The sequence below is a fragment of the Panthera uncia genome (assembly GCF_023721935.1).
Source record: "Panthera uncia isolate 11264 chromosome B2 unlocalized genomic scaffold, Puncia_PCG_1.0 HiC_scaffold_24, whole genome shotgun sequence".
In the NCBI taxonomy this organism is placed as follows: Eukaryota; Metazoa; Chordata; class Mammalia; order Carnivora; family Felidae; genus Panthera; species Panthera uncia.
In genome coordinates, this window is record NW_026057580.1 from 12602046 (window position 1) to 12626474 (window position 24429).

Below are 24429 nucleotides of genomic sequence, written 5' to 3' on the forward strand. Positions count from 1 at the left end.
CCAGGCTCTGTGTTGTCAGCACAGAGCCCAGCATGGGGCTCAAGCTCACAAACCATGAGATCGTGACCTGAGCCGAAGTCACTGCTTGACCAACTGAGCCACCCAGGCGCCCCAGTAATCCACTTTTTGTAAGAAATTTCCTATGGCCACTCTAGCCCACCCCCGAGAGGCCCACCCAGCCACATGGTCGCATGCAATGTACATTGCGTGTGCAACGGGTCTCCTGGCTCCTGGAGAACCGAGAACTCCAGTCCCGGTTCTGTCACTAACGTGCTGCGCGACCCTCGGAAAGCCGCCTCTCCTCTCTGAACCTATCTGCTCATCGATAAAACCAAGGAGTATGACCAAGTGACCCCAATGGCCCTGAACATCCAACCCATCCATTACCCACCACCCATCAGCAGGACCCCGAAAAGAAAGTGAGTCAAGGAACTCCCAGAGGAGAGAAGAGGAGAGACCCCAGGGGACCAGGCAGAGGAAGAGAAAAAGCAGATACCACAAAGGCTTACGGATAGTCGACCAGAAACGACCAACAGCAGGGATAGCAAACAAAGCAAAAAGCCCGTGAAAGATTGCCCAGGCACTGGCAGGGGGCAGGAGGCACACAGTGTGGGGCCCACCCACTCCCAGGCTACAGACAGATGTTCCCTGCTTGGAAGGCCAGTGTTCCCTGGGGGGACCGCCGTGGGCAGCTCGGCCCAGGCCTCAGCCCTCACGTGTACGACAGTTGCACAGTCTTGTGAAATGTGGACCTCCAGGTAGGGTCCCCAGAGTCCCAGGGTTGGGGAGCAGAGTGCTGGCCGGTAGGTGGGCTGAAACTGGCTGTGAATTTCAAGCAGGGAGCACGCGCAGCAGGCCTCTGAGGCCTCAGACAGCAGCCCCTGATCCCTCCATGAAACCCCCTCGAGTACTCCTGTGCTCCAGACCCTGAGCTGGGTGCTGGCAACATAGCAGCAAGGCTGATTGTAGAAGCCCACGGCCCGGCGGGCAGGCCAGAGACAGATCTGAGCACTCACTAGGTCCAGCACCCTTCTGACCACCTTGTCTGAGTTGAGTCCTCAGAGAAGCCCTATCCCAAATTCAGAGATGAGGGGCCTGGGGCACACGGTGCTCATGTCCCTTGATCCTGTTAACATGACTTTGGGTGCAGGGGTGCTAGGACAAGGGTGAAAAAAATCTTAGGATGATATGAGAGCCCCAGATCAGGACTATCTTGCCTATTCAAACTTTTTACTGTTCAGCCAAGAAGGTTGACACCCAAAGAGGAGGAATGACAAGAACCCACAACTATTAAGGCCAAAATGGCCAGCGTGGTACCAGATGCCTTCCCCAGGGTCATTGGATTAAACCAGAAACACTCCCATCATGTGTTGGGAGGCTGGGAATGGTGGTGGGCAGTGGGGCGACCCTTCATCAGGTCAGACAGAAAAGTCCAGAAGGCGAAGGAAGACTGGGGAACTGGGTTAAGGGGCAGCGAACAGAAGGGGAGGGGTCGGGGTCCAGGTAAGGACTCACTGGCAGAGGCTGTAGGCAAGCAGGGAAGCATTCTGGGGCTGGACACCTGGGGTCCTGTGAAGGTCCCACAGGTTCTGATCTGTTCTTTCGAACAAAACAGAGGAAGGAAGAAACCAGGTGTATTTTGGGTCACGGGGGAAGGACCACTGGTGTTGATTGAGAGGGGGCCCTAGGGGGGTGCTTTAAGTAGCCAAGAGAGGTTTTGAACCAAGCACCTTGGTTCACGAAGGCCCCTCAGCTCCCCCGAAGCGTGTTCTCTGTACAGGTGGGCAGGCACAGCACCACTTGGCCTGGAAAACCCCGTTAGCTGCGCAGTGTGGCCTGAGACAGACCGCAGCCTAGACCCCCAAATTCCTCACCTGCCTGGCTTCCCTCGAGGCGGGGTCTCCCCTAACCCCACCTTACAGGGTCTTCTCCCCTAACCCCACCTCACGAAGCCCAAAGCCAGGTTCAAGTGTTGCCAGTTGTGAAACTCCAGGTGATGCCGAAACAGCAAACTGAACACAGGTCCTGGGGCGAGCACGGCCCCGAGGTGGGAGACTGTAATACAGGAAGATGCCCGTAACCACCCAGCCCCTGCCTCTGGTGCCCCCTCACAGGCAGAACCCAGGTCAGAGAGGGAAATCACAACATGCTCATTTCACAAGCATTTCCTGAACCGGGGCTGAGGGTCCGGCTTCGCCCTGGGTGCCGCAAAGGATCCTCGAGGTGCGACGGTGGAGTCACGGAAGGAGGCCACAGGGAGCCCCAGAGTCCGCCTCTCCTCCCTCCCTTTCCAGCTGGGGCCGGCAGAAGATAATGGGCAAGAGCTGAGGATTTAGGTTCAAGTCCCTGCTCAGCCACTTACCAGCTGAGTGACGCTGGGCGAGTTGTATCGTGCCTCTTGAACAGGAAAGCTCCTGATGTCCTCACACACGAAATGCTCTGACACCAAAAGAGGGAAGGGGGCTTTTCCCACATCAACCGACTCTCCAACTATCCAGGCACCAGCTGGGTGTCCCACAATTCTGTTCGGTTCTGACACCGTCTACCTGGAGCTAGCATCAGACGCCCAGGTGGTCACCTGCGCTTCCGCCCGACTGCCTATATATCAGGATTTATAGCCCTTCCTCAGGTTTTATCATTTGCTATGACAGGGGCGCCTGGGTGGCTCAGTTGGCTAAGTGTCCGACTTCAGGTCATGATCTCACCGTATGTGAGTTCAAGCCCCACACAGGGCTCCAGGCTGACAGGGCGGAGCCTGCTTGGGATTCTCTCTCCCTGCCCCGCCCCCCCAAATAAAGAAGCTTTTTAAAAAATCTTATCATTTACTACGACAGCTCAGCAGAACTCAGGGAAACACATTTATCAGTTTCTTGTAAAAGGATATATTATAGGACACCAGTGAGTGGCTGGTTGAGGAGGTACCTAAGGTGAGATCAGAAAGGTCCCAAGCATAAGAGCTTCTGTCCCTGTGGAGTTGGGGTGCCCCGCCCTCCCAGCACGTAAATGTGTTCACCAACCCAGAAGCTCTCTAAACCCCATATTTAGGAATGTTTCTGGAGGCTTCCTCCAGATTGGGCCTGATTGATGATTAAGTCAATCTCCAGCCCCTCTCCCCCCACTGGAGAATGAGGAGTAGGGCTGAAAGTTCCAGGTTTCTAATCACGGCTTGGTTTTTCTGGCCATCAGCCCCCATCCTGAGGCTATCCAGGAGATCTCCAGGAGTGACCTCATTAGAACAAAAGACGCTGTTGTCACTCACAAAACTCCAGGGGATTCAGGAGTCCTGTCCCAGGAACCAGGGGCAGAGACCAAGTGTGTATTTCTTATTATGTCACCTCTGGCCCTCACTTTCCTCATCTGTAATGTGAGGATAATGATAACGTCCTTGAGCTGTTTTAAGGATTAAACAAGCAGCAAGTTCTTAGCCCAGCATTTGGCACATAATAAGAACTTAATTAACTGTAATTAATGTTCTTATAGATGAGGAAGTTGAGAGATCCAGAAAGGGGGGTGGGGAAGACTTGTCCGAGGTCAGCTTAGAACAGGACTCTATGATTCCATTCAGCAGCCTGAGCACCTGCTCTGTAGTCAGCACTCCACCAGGCAGGGCGGGGGGACACAGGGACGACTGGACAGTCCCTGTCCTCAACGGTCATACGCTCTTGGAAAGACTATACTATAGGGAAGGTTTCTCATGTCAAAGAGTTCACTCTTTCCCCTGGATAGACATGACAGCCAGGCCAGTGGCCTAACCATGCCAGGGAGAGTGTTATGGGTTGAATTGCGTCCCCCCAAAGATGTATTCAAATCCTAATCCCCCCAGTCAGTACCTCAGCATGTGATCTTATTTGGAAATATGGTCATTGCAGAAGTAAACAGTTAAGATGAAGTCACGCTAGAATAGGGTAGGTCCCTAATCCATTGCAACTGGTGTCTGTATGAGAAGGAGACACAGAATGCCTTGTGAAGACCCAAAGACACACAGGGAGAATGCCATGTCAGTGGGAAGTTGCCTTTCAGAAATGAAGAGGTTTTCAGGATACAAAGGTCAAGTTGGGGTGTCAGGGCCACCCCCTTCCTGGAAGGCTTGGGCTGGAGGAGAGGGACTCAGACTTGTCCTGATTGGACAGTACGGTGAGGACAGCCAGCATGGTGGAGGTGCCCCCGGGGTAGGGGTGCTGGGACTCCTGTCTCCACAGGAAGATGACCCTATGGGCGGCAGGTAGGGCCCAGGCAGATCGAAAGCAGCTAGGTTACTGACCATGCCAGCTATGAGGGACAATGGGAAGGAGGACAGAAGAGGAAGGCAGCTATTAAAACGTGCCACTGCCCCGCGGCCCCCACTGCAATTGGAGAGTTCTAGGTGGGGGTGGGGGTTCCCCTCCCCCTCCCCACCCAGAGCCTTCAACTGTCAAGCACCATGATAGCCACCAACATGCCGTACTCCCCAGGTAGGCACTGATGGGCTTGTACCTCTACAGACCAGGGCCTCCCCGCCCCCTACCAGGGAAGAGGCCATGTCCCCTCGAGGGTGACTCTCCCATCGGACTGGAGGCTCCCTAGGAGCAGATGAGCCTCTTCCCCAGACGGTCCACTGATGGCCAGACCCACAGGACCCCTTCTTCCTGTCTCCACTGAAAGGTTGGAGTCGAGGAGCCGAGAGGGACCTCACACCCCACTGTCACAGCTATCTGTGAGAAAGGCTTGTATGAGGGAAGCCCCAGAGGCCATTAGAAAAATAAACCTCAGGGAACAGAGAGAACCCCTCCCCATCCCAGAAAACCTGGCCTCTTGATCCAGAAAGACCAGACCGTGAGAAGGCTACAGGAGCAGGACTCCGTAGGCAGGCCTGGGGACCTGACCTCAGGGCCTGAGGGAGACAGCCCTGGGGAGAGGGGTGCTGGGCAGAGCTAGGCTGTTCTGCAGGGTGGAAGGCAGCCAATCCCAGCCGGCAGAAGGGCTCAGCACTGCACCTCACCCAGCCTAGGAGGGCAGCTGGCTTCTGCTATACAGGGCACCCTAGATCCTGGCTTCCCCGGCCCTCACCGTCTGCCTGACCCCTGGAGGCGTAGGGCTAGCCCGAGGAGAAGACCAAAGCCAGTCCTCACTCTTCCAAAGTGCCCTGAGAAGTCTAGACACCCCTGGGCCAGAGAGCTTCCTATCCCTTCATGCCTTGTTTTACTGCGTTGCTCTGGCCATCTGCCTGTCTTTCCCACCGCCAGGCTTATCTGTCTGTCTGTGTCTCAGCTTGCCCACGCCCCTAGCCCACCCGCCAGGGCTCGAGTCTGTCACCCGCTCTGGAGACGTTTTTGGTGACGACTGTGGTGGAGTGTGTGTCTGTGTAAGTCTCCCCGCCAGCCAACTGAGTAACATGCTCAGACCCGGGAGACTTGGTACACAGGAAGTGAAGCTGGCGACAGAATGGTGGGAAGTGACTTCTCAGGCTGGGTGATGATCGGAGGGCATGATCACAGCCTTGGCCTGCCCCCTGGGGTTCTCCAGTGTTCTTGGACACCAGCACCTCCTGTGGTCCTTCTAGACCCGCAGGGGGAGCCCAGTACATTCACTGCCATCAGTCAGAGTTGACCTAAGGCAACCTCGTAGTGGAAGGGCACAGAGCGGTTCACCTCACTGTCTGAATGACCTCGGGCCATTCGCTCACCCCCGGTCTCTCACCCTGAGCACTACGGGACACTTAGCAGCATCGCCGGCCTCTCCCCTCTGGATGCCAGTAGCACCCACCTGGTCCCCAGTTATGACAGCCCAAAATGTCTCTAGACATTGCTAAGTGATCCCTGGGGCACTATCTCACAGGTTCAGGACCACCGCCCTAAGGCCTCCAGGCAGGCTCTAAGTTAGATGTAGATCAGATGGGCCTAGTCGTTCCTGCCCTGCTGACGACTCGGGGTAAGGGCCAGGTGATGAGACAAAACCAGTCCTCAGGGATGCCACTGCCCTGGGACTCCCACTGCAATTGGAGAGTTCTGGGTGGGGGTGGGGTTCCCCTCCCCCTCCCCCTCCCCACCTAGAACCTTCAACTGTCAAGCATCACGCTAGCCACCAGCATGCTGTCTTCCCCAGGTAGGTGCTGATGGGCTCGTACCATTCCTGTACCTCTGCGGACCTGGGCCTCCCCCAGGGAACGGGCGTGTCCCCTTGAGGGTCCCCCTCAGGGATGTTCTGCCACCTGCCTCTTTGGACCCTCTTCATCTGGACCCCTTCTTCACCCCCCAAGATTTGTCCCCCCACCACAGGCCTCCCTCTAAGTCTTTCCCTTGCTCTTTGAGCAAAGAAATTAGCCACTTCTTCCCCTGCGTCCCCAACACACCCCTTTATTCACCCTACCTTAGGGGAGTGGAGTGAGCTTAGAGGAGGGAAAAGGGGGCAGTCACTCTCCCCAAGAACCTCCCAATTATCCCACCCGACCTGGTGGCCTCTCTCCCTGGCACCTTCTCCCTGCCTCCGTGGCCCATGAAGCTGAACCTGAAGGAGGATAGTCGGAGGAGGGTCCTCTCAGAGCTCCATACAGGGGTGGGTTCGCTTCTGACTCCTCGGTGCCCGGCACAGAATACATGCTCCGAAAATGTGGCTGAGACGAGCTACAGTTTGCTTCAAGGACCACAAACGGAGCAGCAGAGACAGACAGGCTCACAGAAGATCCCAACATATAGAGTACAAGTGTTCCTGCATCCTTATGATCACTGAGTCCTGGGAGGGAGGAGGGGTGCTATATGATCCCAGGAGGAACTCCATAAATACTAGCTACACAGCCGGGTCAGCGAGAAGGCAACCAACAATTTCTGAGCGCCTCGTGAACGCCAGCCTTTTTCATGTCTGTTGCACCATTTAATCCTGAAACACCCTGCAAGGTAGGATACGACGGCCTCTTTAGAGAGATGAGAAAACCAAGGCTCAGAGACATAAAGCAGCGTGCCCGAGGTCACACAGCTATCCACTCTGGTATGGGGCAGCCCAGGGCTGCAAAAGAGGAATCAGCTGCCTAAAGGGAGGTGACTTCACAAAGACTGCCTAGAGGCTGTAGGAAAGTGGAGGAAGCCTAAGCCGCGAGTGATGGGTAGGAGCATGGACCAGCCTGCCTAGGTGTGACCCTCACTGACTCTGCTGCCCACCAGGTATCCAGCCTTGAGGGAGTTCAACCTCTCTGGGCCTTGGTTCTCCCCCCTGTAGCAGGGAGACATAATAATAATAAACCCAGCCAACAGCGTTGTGAGGATTCCCTGAAGTAATGCAGGTAAAGCATTTAGAACCATGCCAGGTACGCACTGAGTCCTCAAACACTGTTAGCTATTATTTTTATAACTGCTCTGTAAGTGCTAGTTACTTTTTTTTTTTTAAGTAGGCTCTGGGGTCCAGTGCGGGGCTTGAACTCACGACCCCGAGATCAAGACCCAAGCCGATATCAAGAGTCGGATGCTCAGTCAACTGAGCCACCCAGGCGCCCTGGTGCTAGTTACTTTTACACCTGGGGGAGATTCCTAGTATCTTCTCGTCACAAACCATAGCCTCTGTGGAAGAAGCAAAAGACAGGGTCCCAAGTCTCTATTCAGCAAACTCATTCTAATCCTTACAGCCAATGGACTTTTCTCAGTGGGGGCCAGGAAACTCCAGGCCCCAGGGACCCCAAAGGGGGACCCCAGAGAAGCCTTTAGGCTGTGGTCAGGGACTTTGCTCATCGCCTGCACCAACGCTCTGTCTTCCCTAGGCTGGGGTGAGCTCTTTTTTGTCCCCAGCCCAGGCATGGCCCGTGGCAGTGGTGGGTGGGAGTCTGCAGGTCCCTCCATTTACCAGGCATCTGCTCTAGGGTCAGCTCTTTGGGGGGATTCTCCCTAATGGAGTGGAGGGTCCCAGGGATGAGCCACATGACCATCTATCCCTTCACAGGGAGAAACTAAGATGCTCCTCCCTTCTCTAGAAGCACTGGGGAACATCATTCAAAACATCTATCGAGCACCTACTATGTGCCCAATGCAGCAGCAAACAAACGACAAAAACCCCTGCTCTCCTAAGCTTTCATTCTAGTGAGGGAGACAAATAATAAATAAAGTGTATAGTATGTCAGGGACCAAAGAGGGACAGGGAGCTGGGGGTCAGGGCAGGAGAGAGAAAACAGAGATTTGCAAACATAGATGAAAAATCACTACAGTGCAATGCAAGGCATTCATTCATTCATTCATTCATCCACTGAAAGCATTTCTGAGCCCCTGCTGGGGCCAGGTGCTCTATGAGACAGATGGAGTTCATTGTACTTTATTTTTTAAGTTTATTCACTTAGTTTGAGAGAGGAGAGAGAGTGAGTGCACGGGGCGGGGGGGGGGGGGGGAGAGAGAGAGAGGGAGAGAAAGAATCCCAAGTAGGCTCCAGCATAGAGCCCAGCATGGGGCTTGAACCCATGAACCGCGAGATCATCACCTGAGACGATGTCAAGAGTCGGATGCTTACCTGCCTGAGCCATGCAGGCGCCCAAAGAGACAGATGGAACCTAATAGTGGACAGAGGAGCCCCCATGTCCACCCTTGAGAGCTCACAGACAAGTCAACTCAGCAGGCAGGCAGTGATGGGTGTCACAACAAAGGAAAGCGTTAGACGTGACGGCGGCCCCACACTCTGGGCACGTTAGGGGAGGGCTTCCCCAAGGAGATGGCATTGAGCAGGGACTGGAAGACTGAGCAGGACTGTCCCCAGTGCACCAGGTGTGTGCGTGGGATCAGGAATGACCCCGGGCGGAGGCACAGAGGCAAGAACCATCTGGTACAGCTGAGGAACAGGGGCTGCCTGTGCAGGAAGGCTCTGGGCCTCTAGGTGGCAGCCTGGCTTGGGTTTGTCAGGCTCCAGGGGGAGACAACAGGAGCGTTACCGGACCTAGAGAAGTCCCAAGGAGACGCTGATGTGGGACAGGGGAATGGGTTGGCTTGGTTGGGGTAGCGTGAAGAGTAAAGAGGCCTCAGATAAATTTAGCCACAAGTGGCCCGTGATCCCCTTAGTTGGTGAAGATGGGAAGATGGTGCTAGTTCCACGGGACTCCCCGCTGAGGAGAGGGGCCTCCCTCTAGGAGGTAGCATCAGGAAAAGGTCACGGTCATGGGTCAGGGCGCCTGGGTGGCTTAGTCGGTTAAGCATCTGACTTTGGTTCAGGTCGTGATCTCACAGCTCATGGATTCAAGCTCAGCTCAGAGCTTGGAGCCTGCTTTGGATTCTGTGCCTCTGTCTCTCTCTGCCCCTCTCCTACTTGGGCTCTGTCTCTCTCTCTCAAAAATATATAAACGTTAAAAAAAGATTTTTTATTTAAAAAAAAAAAAAGGAAAAGGTCACGGGCCTCGTTTGGGATCTGCAGTCAGACTTAGACCCATGCCCAGCCCTCACCCTGTGACCTTGGGCAAATTCCTTGACCTCCAGGTCCCTGCTTCCTCTTCCAGTAATTAAGGGTATTGCATGGATCTTTCTCAGGGCTGGTGTGCCTGGCACAGAGCAGGCACTCGGCACTGTTAGCTCTGCAATTGTAATTCTTCTCCTTGTCTGTCAACAAGGGAGGACGAATAGCTAAGACCCCCTGCTCTTGCCTCTGTGGAACTCAGCCCCCTGTGTGCTCAATCTGGGTCTTACCTCTAGACACCCCAGAACCCTCCTGCCCTTCCCTGTAGCTGCCCCTTCTTTTCCTCACTATGCATTCCTCCCATGCCCTGGCACCAACGGGGATTTGTTTGACTCAGACCACATCCTTCTACTACTCTCTATCTCTATGTAGATTGGCCTATTTGGGGCATTTTATATAAATCTGACTGCCTTTTTTCACCTACATCCATGACAGCATGGATGAGTACTTCATTTCTTTTTGAATGATATCCTTGTACGAATGATATTCCGTTGGATGTCTTTTTCTCGTTTTTTGTGCCCATTGATCAGCTGCTGGACATTTGGGGTCTCCTCCCACTTTTTGGCTATTGGGAATAATGCAATGAACATTTGTGTCCAAGTTTTTGTACGGACATATATCTTCCTTTCTCTCAGGTAAATGCCTAGAGGTGGAACTGCTGGGCCATATGGTAATAACTCTATGTTTAACTGTTAGAGGGAGAGCCAGGCCATTTTCCAAAGTGGCAGCACCCTTTCATATTTCCACCAGCAAAGTACGAAGGTTCCAACTTCTCCACATCTTTGCCGACACTTGTTATTATCAGTCTTCTTTATTATAGCCATCCTAGCTGGTGCGAAGGGGTGTATCACTGTGGCCTTGATTTGCATTTGTCATTGACGACCAGTGGTGTTGAGCAATTTTTCACATGAGTGTTGGTCATATCTTCAAAAAGAAATCTGTCCAGATCCCTTGTCCATTTTTTAATTGGGTTGTTTGTCTTTTCATTATTAAGCGGAGGCGGTTTTCACCAATCAGGGAATGGCGGCTCACATCACCCACTGCCGACTCAAAGCCAAGGGCATGGGCCAACACCACAACGCCCAGAACTTCCATAACCAGAGCTTTGAGGACCTGCAAGCAACCTGTCTGAGGAAGGGGGAGCTGTTCGAGGACTCCTTTTTCCCTGCCGAACCCAGGTCCCTGGGCTTCAAGGAGCTGGGTCCCAACTCCAAAAGCGTGCAGAACATCTCCTGGCAGAGGCCCAGTGTGGGTACTGGGAGGGAAGGCATGACTCATCTTCGGGGTGGAGGGCTGTTTGTAACAATGTCCCAGTCACTTTGACATTTCCAATCTCCCAACCTCCCTAATCCTGGCCCTGGAACTAGTCTCCACCTCCATCAGGGCTGGAGACAGTTCTGGACATGCTTAAGCAAAACCTCTCAGATAACCCCTGGGAAAGTCACTCACTGACCTTTGCTATCACATCCGACAACTACGTCAAACTGGTCTTGTGCCCTCCTGCACCCTGTTTTCCCCTAGAACTTGGAGGTGGGCATCATGCCCCGGGAATGGCGAGATGGAGGTTCCGGGGAGGGGGGCGGGGCATGTCCTGCACCCTCTAAGACCTTTATTCCTTTACTGCAGGAAATCACAAGCAATCCTCATTTCATTATGAATGGGATCAGTCCAACAGACATCTGCCAGGGTGTACTTGGTGAGTGAGGAGCAAAAAAGCCGGTTGGGGGGGAGGGGGTGAATCGGGGAAGAAGGCTGAGGTAGGGGGAGTGCCAGAGTGTCTTTTGAGGATGGGAAGCTGGGACTCCTAGATTCAGACAACCTCTCCTGCTTCCCTGCCCCTCTGTTTCTGTGAAGAGGATAATGAGACTGTCAAGTATGTTCTTCCTGTTACCCCCCCCCCCCCCCCCCCCCGCCCCGGTCTGATCCCAGCCCCTCCCGCTGCTAGCTGGGTCTGGGAATAAGCTGGGTGGTATACTAGTGACCCATTGCTACACAATAAACTGCCCCGGGCAACGACAAATACCTATCATCCCCGTGTTTGTGGGTTAGTGATTTGGAAGAAGCATAGGTGGGTGGGTCTGGCTCAGAGTCTCTCATGAGGCTGCAGTCAAGATGTTAGGCAGAGCTGTGCTCACCTGAAGGTTCCACGCGAGCTGAAGGATCCACTTCCAAGATGGCGCACTCACGGGCCAGGAGGCCTCAGTTCCCTTCCATGTAGGCTTCTCCATAGGGCCGCTTGAGTGTCCACACAACACGGTAACGGATTTCCCCAGACGGAATGATATGAGGGAGAGGACAAAGAGGAAGCCATCATGCCTTTTACCACCTAGTCTCAGGAGAACACATGCGGTCACCTCCACCACATTCCATTTGTTAGAAGCAAGCACAAAATCTGGCCCACACTCAAGGGAAGGGAATTAGACTCCACCTCCTGAGAGGATTGTCAAAGAGCTTGTGGACATATTTTTAAGCCAGTGCCGGTTCCAGAACTTCCTTAGTCTGACATATTAAGTAAAGGAGCACTAGGCTCTTCAGCCCCCTCTCCCATGGGCTCCCATGACAACCCCAAGGGATATCTTCCTCCTTAGGGAAGGATTCCTCCAAACCCCTCATCGCATTTTCAGGGATAAGACCAGCATGGGCTTCCTCTGGGGCTGAGTTCTGTCGTATTTGTGGCAGAGAAAAGGGCCAGTTGTAGGCAGGGCAGAAACCAAGGAGACCTCAGGCCCCGTGTCTGTCACCGTGGCTTACTGGGCCACAGGAAGTGACCTGGCTTCTCTCTATTTAGGTGTCCTTTTGGCAATGGAAGATTGGAGTGTCCTTAACCCTCCTTTTCCCATCCTCTGCCTCCCACTAAGGGTACCTCAGGCAACTAGGAAGCCATTGGTAATCGCAGTAGCTTTCCGAGAGACCCTCAGCCTCAGCCTGGCCCAGGACACTCACTCAGGCTACCACCCTGCCCCACGGCCACCCCAGGACATCTGAGATACCGAGAGAGTACTCGATGGGTGACCTCAAACCAGAGTTACTGCCCCTGTGCCCCATCAATGCCTAGCCCTGGGGACCTAGCTGGGCTACAGCCTAAGCCCCTTGGGTGTCTGGTGTTATGTGACTGATACCAGGGAGAGATGTCTTGATTGCTACACTAATGTAATCATGGCGTAGAAGTAGAAGGAGGCAGGGCATGGGGGAAGGTGACTGGATTTGTTCAGGGGGGCGGGAAGGGGGGAGAAAACTGGCTCTCTCCCAAAGAAAGTAGATCCCAGAGTGAGAAGCAAGACGAAAGCCAAACACCTCCTCCCCAAATCTGAAAACAAAAGCATCCAGCTCTAATTTGTGAATCTCTTCTGTAATACAGAAGGTAAAGAGGCTCACCTCCCCCCAAAGCCTGTTCTTTCAGCCCTGTTTCTCCCTACTAGATTCCTTCCTGAACACTTGTTAGTGACAGGGCTAAGGGAGGGGGCCACGGAGTCAGTTCCTGGGAGTAGAGGAGAGGCAACCCCCTTCCTGTCTTTCCAGGGGACTGCTGGCTGCTGGCTGCCATTGGCTCCCTCACCACCTGCCCCAAACTGCTGTACCGTGTGGTACCCAAGGGGCAGAGCTTCAAGAAAAACTATGCAGGCATTTTCCATTTTCAGGTGAAGGATGATTTGAAAGCCAGAGTTGTTTTGTGGTGTGTGTGTGTGTGTGTGTGTGTGGCAGAGACAGAGACAAAGTGGGTAGGGAGGAAGAAGAAGAATTAATTATATTTGCTTTGAAGTTACATTTTTTCTTTTTGAAAAATGACATTTATTAGAGTGGATTTTTGTCTAATTATCAGAGAAATATCTGGTCACTAAAGAAATCACGTAAGCTAATTTTTTAAAGCCCTCAAAGAAAATAATAATAATGATCTGTTGTTGGTGGCCCTCCTTCTCCTGCTTCTCTCCCTCTCCCTCTCTGTCTCTTCCTGTTGGTAGAAACACACATGTGTGTGAATGTGTGTGCGTGTGTATGACATTGGGAGTCACTGTCACATAGTTTTGGTAATCTGCTCTTTAAACTTAGCGACGTGTGGACACATTGCCCGTGTCGCAAAATATTTCTGAGAATCACAAGAATTTTTTTAATTCCAAATTTAAAATCCTAAAGCCCAGCCAAGGTCAAAATGTGGGTGGGGTCCCTCTGGGGCCCAAGGCAGAAACTGGAGATGAGGCTGGGGTGACCTTCAGGCTTTTCATAGCTTTTCACTCACTTTTCAGCCCTTCTGGGGAGTGGGCTCTCTGACACTGACGTGTCACTGATCCTGGCCACCAGGAGGTGCTCATGTAACACAGTTCTCATATACGGCAGCGGGGGTGGGGTGGGTGTGAGGGTGTGTGCCAGTAGGCACGCATGTGCTTGTAGGATGGCCAGGGGCACACACGTGTCTTAAGCCCCACTGAGGTCCACCTTGCTGCCCACAGATTTGGCAGTTTGGACAATGGATGGACGTGGTGGTGGATGACCGGCTGCCCACAAAGAATGGCAAGCTGGTGTTCGTGCACTCAGCTGAGCGCGCTGAGTTCTGGAGTGCCCTGCTGGAGAAGGCATATGCCAAGTGAGTGCCCCAAGCCTGGGCTTGCCTCCAAGCCTGCCCAACAACTGGCAGCTATGGGGGCAGCTGACTCAGGGGAAAAGGCAGATGGAGGTCAGGGCATCCCTTCCTGCCCTCACCACACCCTCTCGTGTCCAAGCTGGCATCTCTAACCCAGAGCATAAAAGTGCCCTCTCTGTGCCCGCAGGCTGAATGGGTCCTATGAAGCACTGTCGGGGGGCAACACAGTAGAGGGCTTTGAAGACTTCACAGGGGGCGTGACCTATAGCCTCCAACTCCAGAAGCCCCCTCGGAACCTGCTGAGGATTCTTAGGAAGGCCATAGAGCGATCCTCCCTCATGGGCTGCTGCATCGAAGTAAGCCATACTGGGTCCTGCCTCAGGGCCTTTGTACCTGCGGTTGCCTTCACCCAGATGGTTCTTTCCCCCAGGTAGCTGCGCGACTAGCCCCTTCTCATTCACATTTCAGTTCAAATGCCCTTCCTCAGGCCTCTCTTCCCTACCTCCCACTCTAAATCAGCTGCTTCTACCTCCCTTTGCTTTCTACTTTGTTTTTATTCTCTCCCCAGCATGTATTGTGATCTGAAATGGTCTTACTTATCAATATAGTTGTTCCCAGTCTATCTTCTCCTGACAGTTTCGTATTCCATGGGGGCAGTGACCTGTCTCATTTACTGCCGGATCCTGGGACTTAGGACGCTGCCTGGCATATGCAAGAGACACCCAGCAAATATTTATTCAAAGAAATAAATGAGCCCAAGGTGGAACCGTACGACCCTGCCTTTGCACTCTGGGCATGTAACCCCGAGAAACGAAGACTTACAAGCACATGAAAGCCGGCACACAAATGTTCATAGAGGCTTTGTTCATAGTAGCCAGAAAGTGGGAACAGTCTAGACGTCCTTCACGTCCTTCACGGAGTGAATAGTTAAACTGCGGTGCACATAGGCCATGGGATATAACTCGGCAATAAGAGGAAATGAACTACCAATACATGCAACTACTTGGCTGAATCCCAAGGGAATTATGCTGCGTGAGGAAAACCAAGAGAGTTCCATACTGTGCGAATCCATTCACATGACAGGCTTGAAATGACAGATTTTTTAAATGTTTATTTATATTTGAGAGACAGAAAGAGACAGAAACAGAGTGCAAGCAAGGGAGGGGCAGAGAGAGGGAGACACAGAATCGGAAGCAGGCTCCAGGCTCTGAGCTGTCAGCACAGAGCCCGATGCGGGGCTCGCACTCAGGAACCGCGAGATCGTGACCTGAGCCGAAGTTGGACGCTTAACCGGCTGCGCCCTCCAGGGGGCACCTAGGTGGCTCAGTCGGTTAAGCGTCTGTCTCTGGATTTTGGCTCAGGTCGTGATCTCACGGTTCATGGGATGGAGTTTTGAGTCCGGCTTTGCACTGACAGCACGGAGTCTGCTTGGGATTCTCTCTCTCCTTCCCTCTGCCTGCCTCTCTCTCTCTCTGTCTCTCTCTCTCAAAATAAATAAACTTAAAAAAAAAAAACCCTGGACCCCAAGAGTGCTCACATCTCTTCGGGTGCCCTGGTGCATCTGACCGGATCCTGAATTCCTTTCTTTCCTCTCTTTTCTGTAGGTCACCAGTGACAGTGAGTTGGAGGCCATGACCCAGAGGATGCTAGTGAAAGGGCACGCCTACTCCGTGACCGGCCTCCATGATGTGAGTCTGCCAAGGGCACCCTACCTGGAGACACAGAACAAGGAGGACAGTCCCTCCTGCCCCGGACCTTTAGCCACACCCCTGCCACCACACCCTTTCTGCCAGGTCTTCTACAGAGGCAGGACGGAAACCCTGATTCGGGTCCGGAATCCCTGGGGCCGGATCGAGTGGAATGGAGCCTGGAGTGACAAGTAGGTGCCCCTGAGCAGCACTGTCAGGTGAGGGGCAGAGCGCAAGGCCGGCCCACGAGCCAGGCAGTGTCACAGATGGACCCTCTGGCGTCCCAGGACCAGCCTCTCCCCCCTAGTGTCTTTCCCTCTAACTCAGGACCCCCAGCGGCAGGAGTTCAGCGGGGAGGGAATCCCTTGGGGAGGAACAAAATACCTTCTGAGCCCTGCCTTTCTCCTTCCACCTCCTGTCTCTGATCCAGTGCCAGCGAGTGGGACAAAGTGGCCCCAGAAACCCAGAAACAGCTGCTTCAGAAGAGGGAGGATGGGGAGTTCTGGTCAGTGCAGCTTGGGTGGGCTTCCTTCTGCCCCCATGCCCGTCCCTTCTTCTCCTCTGCCGCCCTCCCACCCTTGCCTTTGATGGGGAGGCTCTGAGGGGGAGCCTCCGGGTGTGACGGTGCCACAGGCTCTAGCCGTTGCGCCCTCCACCACAGGATGTCCTACCAAGACTTCCTGGACAACTTCACGCTCCTGGAGATCTGCAACCTGACGCCTGACACGCTCTCCTGGGACAACGGGGGCTGTTGGCACACCACCTTCTGCGAGGGCAGCTGGCGGCGGGGCAGCACTGCGGGGGGCTGCAGGAACCACCCCGGTGGGTGAGGGGATTCGGGGTCCGCGAAGGGGTCAGGGGACCGGCAGATCCCACGAGGCCCTGCCGAGGAGGCAGGCGTGTGGCCGGGAAGCCGGTCCATCCTGGGAAGGGCAGAGCCATGCTGACCTGCTTCTTCCACAGACACATTCTGGACCAACCCCCAGTTCAGGATCTCTCTCCCGGAGGGGGACGATGACCCAGAGGACGACGAAGTTGTCTGCACCTGCCTGGTGGCCCTGATGCAGAAGAACTGGCGACGGGCACGGCCCCACGGAGCCCAGCTGCAGACCATTGGATTTGTCATCTACTCGGTGGGTGCCCCAACACCTCCCCCAGCCACTCTTGCTCCCTCTCCTGGCCTCACCCCCTTCAAGACCCTGCCAGAGGCCTTAATGAATAGTAACGCCTTCCAAGAAGAGGAAGGAGACAGAGCGCCAGGGAGGTGAGGTTACTTACCCGAGCTCACACCCCCAAGGCTCAGAAGCAGATTATGTCCTGATTCCCAGATGTTCTGAGACTTCACATTGTCCCCAGGTGTCCCCCACACACACACACCCGCCCAGACACACCACCCAGAGCGTTGACTCCAGCAGCCAAGAGGTATCCCAAGGGGCGCCTGGGTGGCTCAGTCGGTTGGGCGTCCGACTTCGGCTCAGGTCATGATCTCACAGTTCACGAGTTCGAGCCCCGCATTGGGCTCTGTGCTGACAGCTCAGAGCCTGGAGCCTCCTTTGGATTCTGTGTGTCCCTCTCCTGCTTATGCTCTGTCTCTCTCTGTCTCAAAAATAAATAAAAACATTTTAAAAATTATAAGATACTTCATCTTTAAAAAAAAAAGAGAGAGAGACAGAAGCCTTGCCCTCCTCCTAGGCTGGGAGCCCACCAGGTTAACAGACACCAGACATGCCTGAAGATATTTCCAAGATTAGGGGTGCCTGGTGGCTTGGTCGGTTAAGCGTCTGAATTGAGCTCAGGTCATGATCTTGTAGTTCATGAGTTTGAGCCCTGCATCGGGCTCTGTGCTGATGGCTCGGAGCCTGGAGCCTGCTTCAGATTCTGTGTCTCCTTCTCTCTCTGCCCCTTCCCCGTTCACTCTCTCTCTCTCTCTCTAAAGAATAAAGAAACACTCAAGACATTTAAAAAATATATATATTTCCAAGGTTAGCTGTGGTCCTTCAGGAAAGGTATATACTTTACCTCCCACCTGGGGCTCTACAGGGCATCAGCTATGGGTTTTCATCATCCCTACGGGGCAACAACCCACTTAATCTTTTTTGTTTATTTTATTTATTTTTGAGACAGAGAGAGAGAGACAGCAGGGGAGGGACAGAGAGAGAGAGAGAGACAGGAGATAGAGAATCCCAAGCAAGCCCCGTGCTGCCAGCACAGAGCCCAATGTGGGGCTCAAACTCATGAACCGTGAGATTGTGACCTCAGCCAAAATCAGGAGCCGGACGTTCAACTGACTGAGCTACCCAGGATCCCTTACAACCTACTTATCTTGGTTTAACTCACCTTTTTACAAACATATTTGTGTCCAATGGTCAGTTTCAATAATCACCTGTTAACTACCTGCAGGATACGAGTGTTCCATGGAAAACGCTCGTGTTCTGGAAAACGCTCTCCTCGACTTTCATCCTAGCTCTTTCACTTTTTAGCAGTGTGAAATTGGGCACGTTACCTCACCTCTTGGGATTCGGTTTCCTATCCTTAACCTGCAGGGGTAAAAACCTCCCCCTGGCAAAACTTTGTGTAAACTATGCTTTGTTGTCCAAAACTGAGGGATTATTAATGTTAACGTTAGGACTTTTGGCTGTCAGAACCCATGCCCCACCACCACCACCCCGCTGTAACACCCCCAACACACACACATGTGCACGCGTGCACACACACACACACACACTGCCTGACTTCTACAGGCCTGAGCCCTTTCACCATCCTGGGAGTTTGGCCTTCCTCTCTCTTCTCTTCCTAGGTCCCAAAGGAGGTACAGAAGACATGGGCTTGATTCTGGGCAGGCACTGCCCCACCTCTGGCTGCATGTGGATGGGCAAGGGGTAAAATTCAGCCAAGGGCTCTCAGGGCTACTGGGTTAGGATTCTACTGCATTGGGGCCCCGGATGGGAGTCAGGGCAGGAGATCAAGGATTAGGGAGTCGGGCAGGAGATACTTTGGTTACCTGCCAGCTGGGTGGTATCCAGGACTGGTCAGTTTGTGGTAATGCCTCCCCCGGAGACTTGCCCCAGTAAGCTTCACTTTTGGGGTCCCTCTCTCTGCCTATACTCACATGCCAGCCCTGTACCCACCTCCAAGGCACATATAGTTTCAGAACATCCAGGATACTCGCTTGAAGAAGGACTTCTTCATAAAGTATCAGGACCATGGCTTCTCAGAGATCTTTACTAACTCGCGGGAGGTGAGCAGTCATCTCCGGCTGCCTCCGGGGGAATATGTCATCATTCCCTCCACCTTTGAGCCACACAGAGATGCCGACTTCCTGCTACGGGTCTTCACAGAAAAGCACAGCGAGTCCTGGTGAGGAGCCCTACCTCACCGCTCCAAGACCACCTGCCCAAGAGCTGTAGGATGTCAAGCTCAGGGGGCCGTCATCTGGTCCTCCCCAACTCTGTCCCTAGTTTAAATCAGGGAAACTGGGGGCGCCTGGGCGGCTCAGTCGGTTAAGCGTCCGACTTCAGCTCAGGTCACGATCTCACGGTCTTGAGTTCGAGCCCCGCGTCGGGCTCTGGGCTGATGGCTCAGAGCCCGGAGCCTGTTTCCGATTCTGTGTCTCCCTCTCTCTCTGCCCCTCCCCCATTCATGCTCTTGTCTCTCTCTGTCTCAAAAATAAAATAAACGTTAAAAAAAAAATAAATAAATCAGGGAAACTGAGGCACACGGAAGGGGAGTCTCAGTAGCAAGCCAGAATCAGAACCCAGATCCCATGGAACCTGTTGCACGCTGCTTCAGATACACGACACGATCTCCCCACAAGCACCCCACTAAATTCCCGGTCTCCCTGATCCCGCATAACCACGAACCTTCCTTCACTTTTGTGCAGGGAACTGGATGAAGCCAACTGTGCTGAGCTACTCCAGGAGGTGAGGGGAGGCTGTGGGGTCAAGGGACCGGAGGAAGCATCTGAGGAGTGTGAAGGAACTTTCTTGACTGGGTCCCTTTCCCACTCCTTTCCCTCCAGGAGAAGTTCTGTGAGAATGATGTAGACCAGGACTTCATACATTTGTTTGGGATAGTGGCAGGAGGAGAGGTGCGAGGCCGAGGGCTGGGCACCCAAAGCAGGTGGATGGGGGGAACGTGCCAGAGCTGGGATTTATGGTCGCCCTTCTTAGGACAAGGAGATAGGCATGTATGAGCTACAGAAGCTGCTCAACAAGGTGGTCACCAAACGTGAGTCTTCCACCCCCCCCCCCATCCTGCCACTCACAACCCTTCTCCCGCAGCTTGCACCCACCCTGGGCCGCTCCCTGCATCCCCTGCGATGCCCCACTCACTCCTTCTCTCTTCCTGCCCCTTTTCTCCCTCACAGTCAGAAACTTCAGGACCCAGGGCTTCGGCCTGGATGTGTGCCGCTGTATGGTCAACCTCATGGATGTATCTTCTTGTCCAGTGCTCTCCCACCCCTCACCCCTACCCCCAAGCCTGGCCCCCAGGTGACCATCGCTCTCTCTGGCCAGACATGCCCTCCTTCCTGCCGGGGATTAGGCTCTGAGGTAGCAAAAGATGCCAGTTTTTCTGGCTGTTACCATAGGGACCACACAAGATCCCCGGGTCTCATGTCTCCCACTCAGCGAGCCCCTCTGCTTCCCTGGCCCCAAGATGCCCTCTTCACTCCCTCTTCTGGCATCCTTGACTACCACCCCCTCCCCAGAAAGATGGCTCTGGCAAGCTGGGGCTTCTGGAGTTCCAGATCCTGTGGAAAAAAATCAAGAAATGGACGGTAAAAAACACTGAAGGAGCAGTTTATGGCGGGGAGAAAGGGAGGTCCTCAAGAGTGATGGGGATTAGTAAGGACGATGCTAGAACCTGGAGCCCCTGACTAGACACACACACACACACACACACACACACACACACAGAGGACAGGATCTGTTGGAGTGTTGGTGCATTAGCTAGTCAGATTAACAACCAGTATAGTCCAGGCATCATCAGTTTAAAGGACTGGTGCAGAGGGCTCAGTTGGGAGTGGGTCTTTCAGACCCCTACTCTGGTCTTAGCCCCCTCCCCTTGCCAGAGGCCCCCTACAGTCACTAGATGACAGGAATATTGGGCGCTCAGGGCGGGGGCCAGGGTAGGCAGCGCTGGGGTCTTGGGTAGTCCTTGTAGGTTAACTATACTGAAGTATTTCATTATTTCCACCACCGTGCTATGCACACCCCCTCTGTCTATCCCTTCAGGACATCTTCCGAGAGTGTGACGAGGACAACTCAGGCAGCTTGAACTCCTATGAGATGCGCTTGGCAATTGAGAAAGCAGGTTAGCAGGGGGTCAGGGGAGAGGGTCTGGGGGCAGCGAGGGAGGACGCGGTGGCCAGGGGGCTGGACTCCCCCGCCGCACTCCTCTCTCTCCCAGGCATCAAGCTGAATAACAACGTGATGCAGGTGCTGGTGGCCAGGTATGCAAACGATAACATGATCGTGGATTTTGACAGCTTCATCAGCTGCTTCCTGAGGCTCAAGGCCATGTTCAGTGAGTCAGCCATCTGCCCACTCCCCACCGTGGGTCGGGGACCACTGGCCGCCTCCCACACGCCCACGTGAGGAGCCCTGCTCCCAAACCATACCCCTCTTTAGGGCACAGATGATCTGGGTTCAAATCCCAGGCCCACCACTTGTTGGCTGTGTGCCTTGAGCAAGGCGCTTTATCTCTCTGTGCCTCCGTCCTCTGTTCTCATCTATAAAATGTGGGCAGTAACAGTATTGCCCTCATAGGACGGAGCCACAGAACATATGAGTTTCACGCGTGGCGACGCTCTGTGTGTGGCTCGTGGCGAGGCTTGGAGCTGTTATCGTTAATTCCTTCCTGGGCTGAGGGTTAGCCTGGAGGCAGCAAGGGACAGCTTCTGATGCCCTTTCTGACCTCCTGCTTCTTTGGGATTGGGTCTTGCAGACCGCAGACTCGTCTCTCAAACCCCTTCCCTTGCCTCCTCTCCCAAACAGCATACTTTCTATCCATGGACCCCAAGAACACTGGCTATATTCGCTTGAATCTGAACCAGGTACTCACGGCTCCCCCTGCCCTCTACTCCCCCAGCCATCCTGCCCCACCCTCCCTACCGGCCTTGGATCTGCTTCTCTCCTCCCCACAGTGGCTGCAGACAACCATGTGGGGATAGGGGAGCCCCAAGAGCCCGGCTCCCACCACCACCACTGCGGGGCTCCGGGCTCAGGGACAGGGCACTCCTTACTGCTCTCGGCTCTGCATTCCCTGCCAATGGAGCGGGCTCCAGGTAGTGGCACCTGGGCCCCTTACTCCAGCACCAGGCCGTCCATTGCCCACCCCCCCCAGCCCGAAGTGTTTCTCTTTTTCCCCAGCCAGCTTCTGGTGGCTGGATTTCCCCCAGTCTCTCTCCCTTTCTGAGTATATTCTACTGAAGATTAAGTGCCACTTCCCCAGTGGCTGTGGAGGCTCTCCACACTTTCCTGCTCACACGTACCCACTGCCTACCTCTCCAAGCTTGGGCCCTCCTCTCTCTCCCTCACTTGCGGGCATTGTTATAATAAACAGCCATTGCCACTGGCTTCTGTGTCTCCGTGCTTCTATGCCAAGAAAATTCTGGCAGGGGTGGAAGTCACTTCCCCAGCACCAAAGAGGGGCTCCAGGAGCTCTCAGTTAGAGTGATCTCACCCCTACCTCCAGGGAGGCATGTGTGACTGTTACAAAAACTAGAGGGCGCTGTTGACATTTATGGGCAGTACCAGAGACGCTAAAGGCACAACGGTCCCTCCCCGAGGACCCGTACAGACGTAGTACCAAGGAGCAGCATCTGAGGACAGGGCATTGGGCAAAGTTAGGGGCCCTTGGGACGCCAGCCTCCTCTCTCGTCCCCTCCCCCAACCTGGGGTCTCCAAAGGTGGCATTGCAGGTGTCTCAAAGGCCAAAAATCTGGCATCCACGTGAGCCAGCCGGTCATAGAAATGAAGTGACCCTCCTGGGTGCGAGGCGGGGAGGGGTGAAGATTGTGGCAACAGATGAGCTCCTTCCTGCATGAAACGTGCTCTGATTCAAATCATTTGTGTTGTTAGACACTTGCTACTGCTGAGCCACTGCCCTCACAGGAAGGCTCAAGGGACCCTTGACCTGTTCTTGACCTCGGAGTCTCTGCCCCAGGTGCCCTCTCCCCTAGTCTCCAGCCTCTTGCTGCAGCGAGAAGTCCAGACCATCTGCAGCAGCCCCTCAGCTGCACATCGCCCATCCTTCCAGATCTTTCCCTGGCTTCCCCTCTGGTCTCTCTGGGCTGGACACCCGGGCCTGTGCATGTGAGCTCTTTAACCTCTTGGACAGAGGCAGCTTCCAAATCCCTTTAGCTTAGGGACCTGTCCACCTTACATGCCTCTAGATCCTTCTTGTGTCTGTGTGCCCTTTCGTCCTGTCTTCCCGGCTGGTGGCTGATTTCAAGTTCCTTCCTACAGCAGTGGTCCGTGGTGGCTCCCTTCCATTTGCACGACACCCACTCACCCCTCTTATGCTTAGTGGGGGGCTGGATTTCCAATCTCCCCTGCCGCCTGTCTCCTTTGTGGCCTCAAAGACTAAACTAAGTAAGCCGCCCTCTCCCTCCTCTGCCGCCCCCGCTCTTCCCAGGAATCATTTCCGCCAGCCACCTCCCTCTTCCTCCTCCTGCCCTCTGCAAGCCTTGTCTAAGAGAAAGTCACACTCTCTTGAAGAACCTCTTAAAGACCAGTAGTTCCTCCACACCACTTTCTGCCTCCTTTTTTCCACAGAGCTGCTCTCTAAGGTTCCTGGGGGGCAGGGCAGGGATCGTTCGGGGAAGCCCCAAAACTAGCAGGTCCTTTGAGCTTTAGAGAGGCCCTGGGCAGTCCCACTGGGTTCTGGGAAGCCCGGCAAGACGCTGACCCCACCTGTTGTTCCTTGCCCTGGTGCGAGATGCCGCCAACTTCTGTCTGGGTGGCTTCGGGGCAAGTTATTTTACTTCTCTGAAAGTCCCCTTTTTCTCACCTGTGGGTTAGGGATGTGAAATAACAAAAATTTATCTGAGTAACTGAAAAGATCAAATTGGCTTGACTGAACAATTCATGAATCGGGCAGCATCCCACTTAGCGAACAGAAAAAAGCTCTGTCCAGCTGTAGAAACAGGTTTGTAAGGGCAGGGGGTGGGGCAGCGGAAGGAAATTATTAGCAAAGAGTGTATTGTTTTAGGTAAGGTCACCTCCCTAAGGGGGAACAGAAGGAGTCTATCCGTAAATGTTCTAGTGCTGCAGGTAATCCCAGATTGACTGGTTAAGGCTCACATCCCTAGGAGGGTTAAAACTACAGTTAGGTTAGGTATGAAGTCTTGGTTTCCTGGTATGGGGCCTTGACATAAGTGACTCCATGATCCATGTGGGGCCTGGGGATTTTCTTTTTTTTTTAGCAATTTCTTTTTTTTTTTTCTTTTCTTTCTTTCTTTCTTTTTTCTTTTTTTTTTTTTTTTAAGAAAGGGAAAGAGTGCACAAGCAGAGAAGGGCAGAGGGAGAGAGAGAGAGAGAGAGAGAGAGAGAGAGAGGGATTGACTGACAGAGAATCTTAAGCAGGTTCCATGCTGAGCGTGGAGCCCAGCTTGGGGCTCCATCCCACGACCCCGGGATCATAACCCGAGCTGAAATCAAGAGTCAGATCCTCGACCTACTGAGCCACCCCAGTGCCCTTCTTTTTAGACATTTCTCCTTTTTGATTCGATTCTAAGCTTAACTGAGAGACGTGATCGAAATTTAAGACATT

The 24429-nt window shown here is 53.8% G+C and overlaps 1 protein-coding gene across 4 annotated transcripts; it reads left to right on the forward strand.

Moving 5' to 3' along the window:
- Window positions 1–4388: 4388 nt before the first annotated feature.
- On the forward strand, window positions 4389–22231 carry CAPN11 (calpain 11). 4 transcript variants are annotated; one of them, XM_049652775.1, is made up of 22 exons: window positions 4389–4451; window positions 10385–10638; window positions 11017–11086; window positions 12910–13028; window positions 13836–13969; window positions 14154–14322; window positions 15571–15654; window positions 15760–15845; window positions 16085–16159; window positions 16316–16476; window positions 16618–16787; window positions 18452–18463; window positions 18800–19011; window positions 19535–19574; window positions 19673–19741; window positions 19824–19881; window positions 20021–20085; window positions 20363–20431; window positions 20889–20967; window positions 21064–21106; window positions 21651–21709; window positions 21800–22231. In XM_049652775.1, exons 1-22 carry the CDS (start codon window positions 4421–4423, stop codon window positions 22069–22071), a joined length of 2331 nt encoding a protein of 776 aa, XP_049508732.1. In that variant the 5' UTR covers window positions 4389–4420; the 3' UTR covers window positions 22072–22231. The 4 variants fall into 4 exon arrangements, with proteins under 4 accessions (XP_049508732.1, XP_049508735.1, XP_049508733.1 ...); XM_049652778.1 differs by having other exon boundaries at window positions 21064–21180; window positions 21800–21914; XM_049652776.1 differs by lacking the exon at window positions 18452–18463.
- Window positions 22232–24429: the final 2198 nt, after the last annotated feature.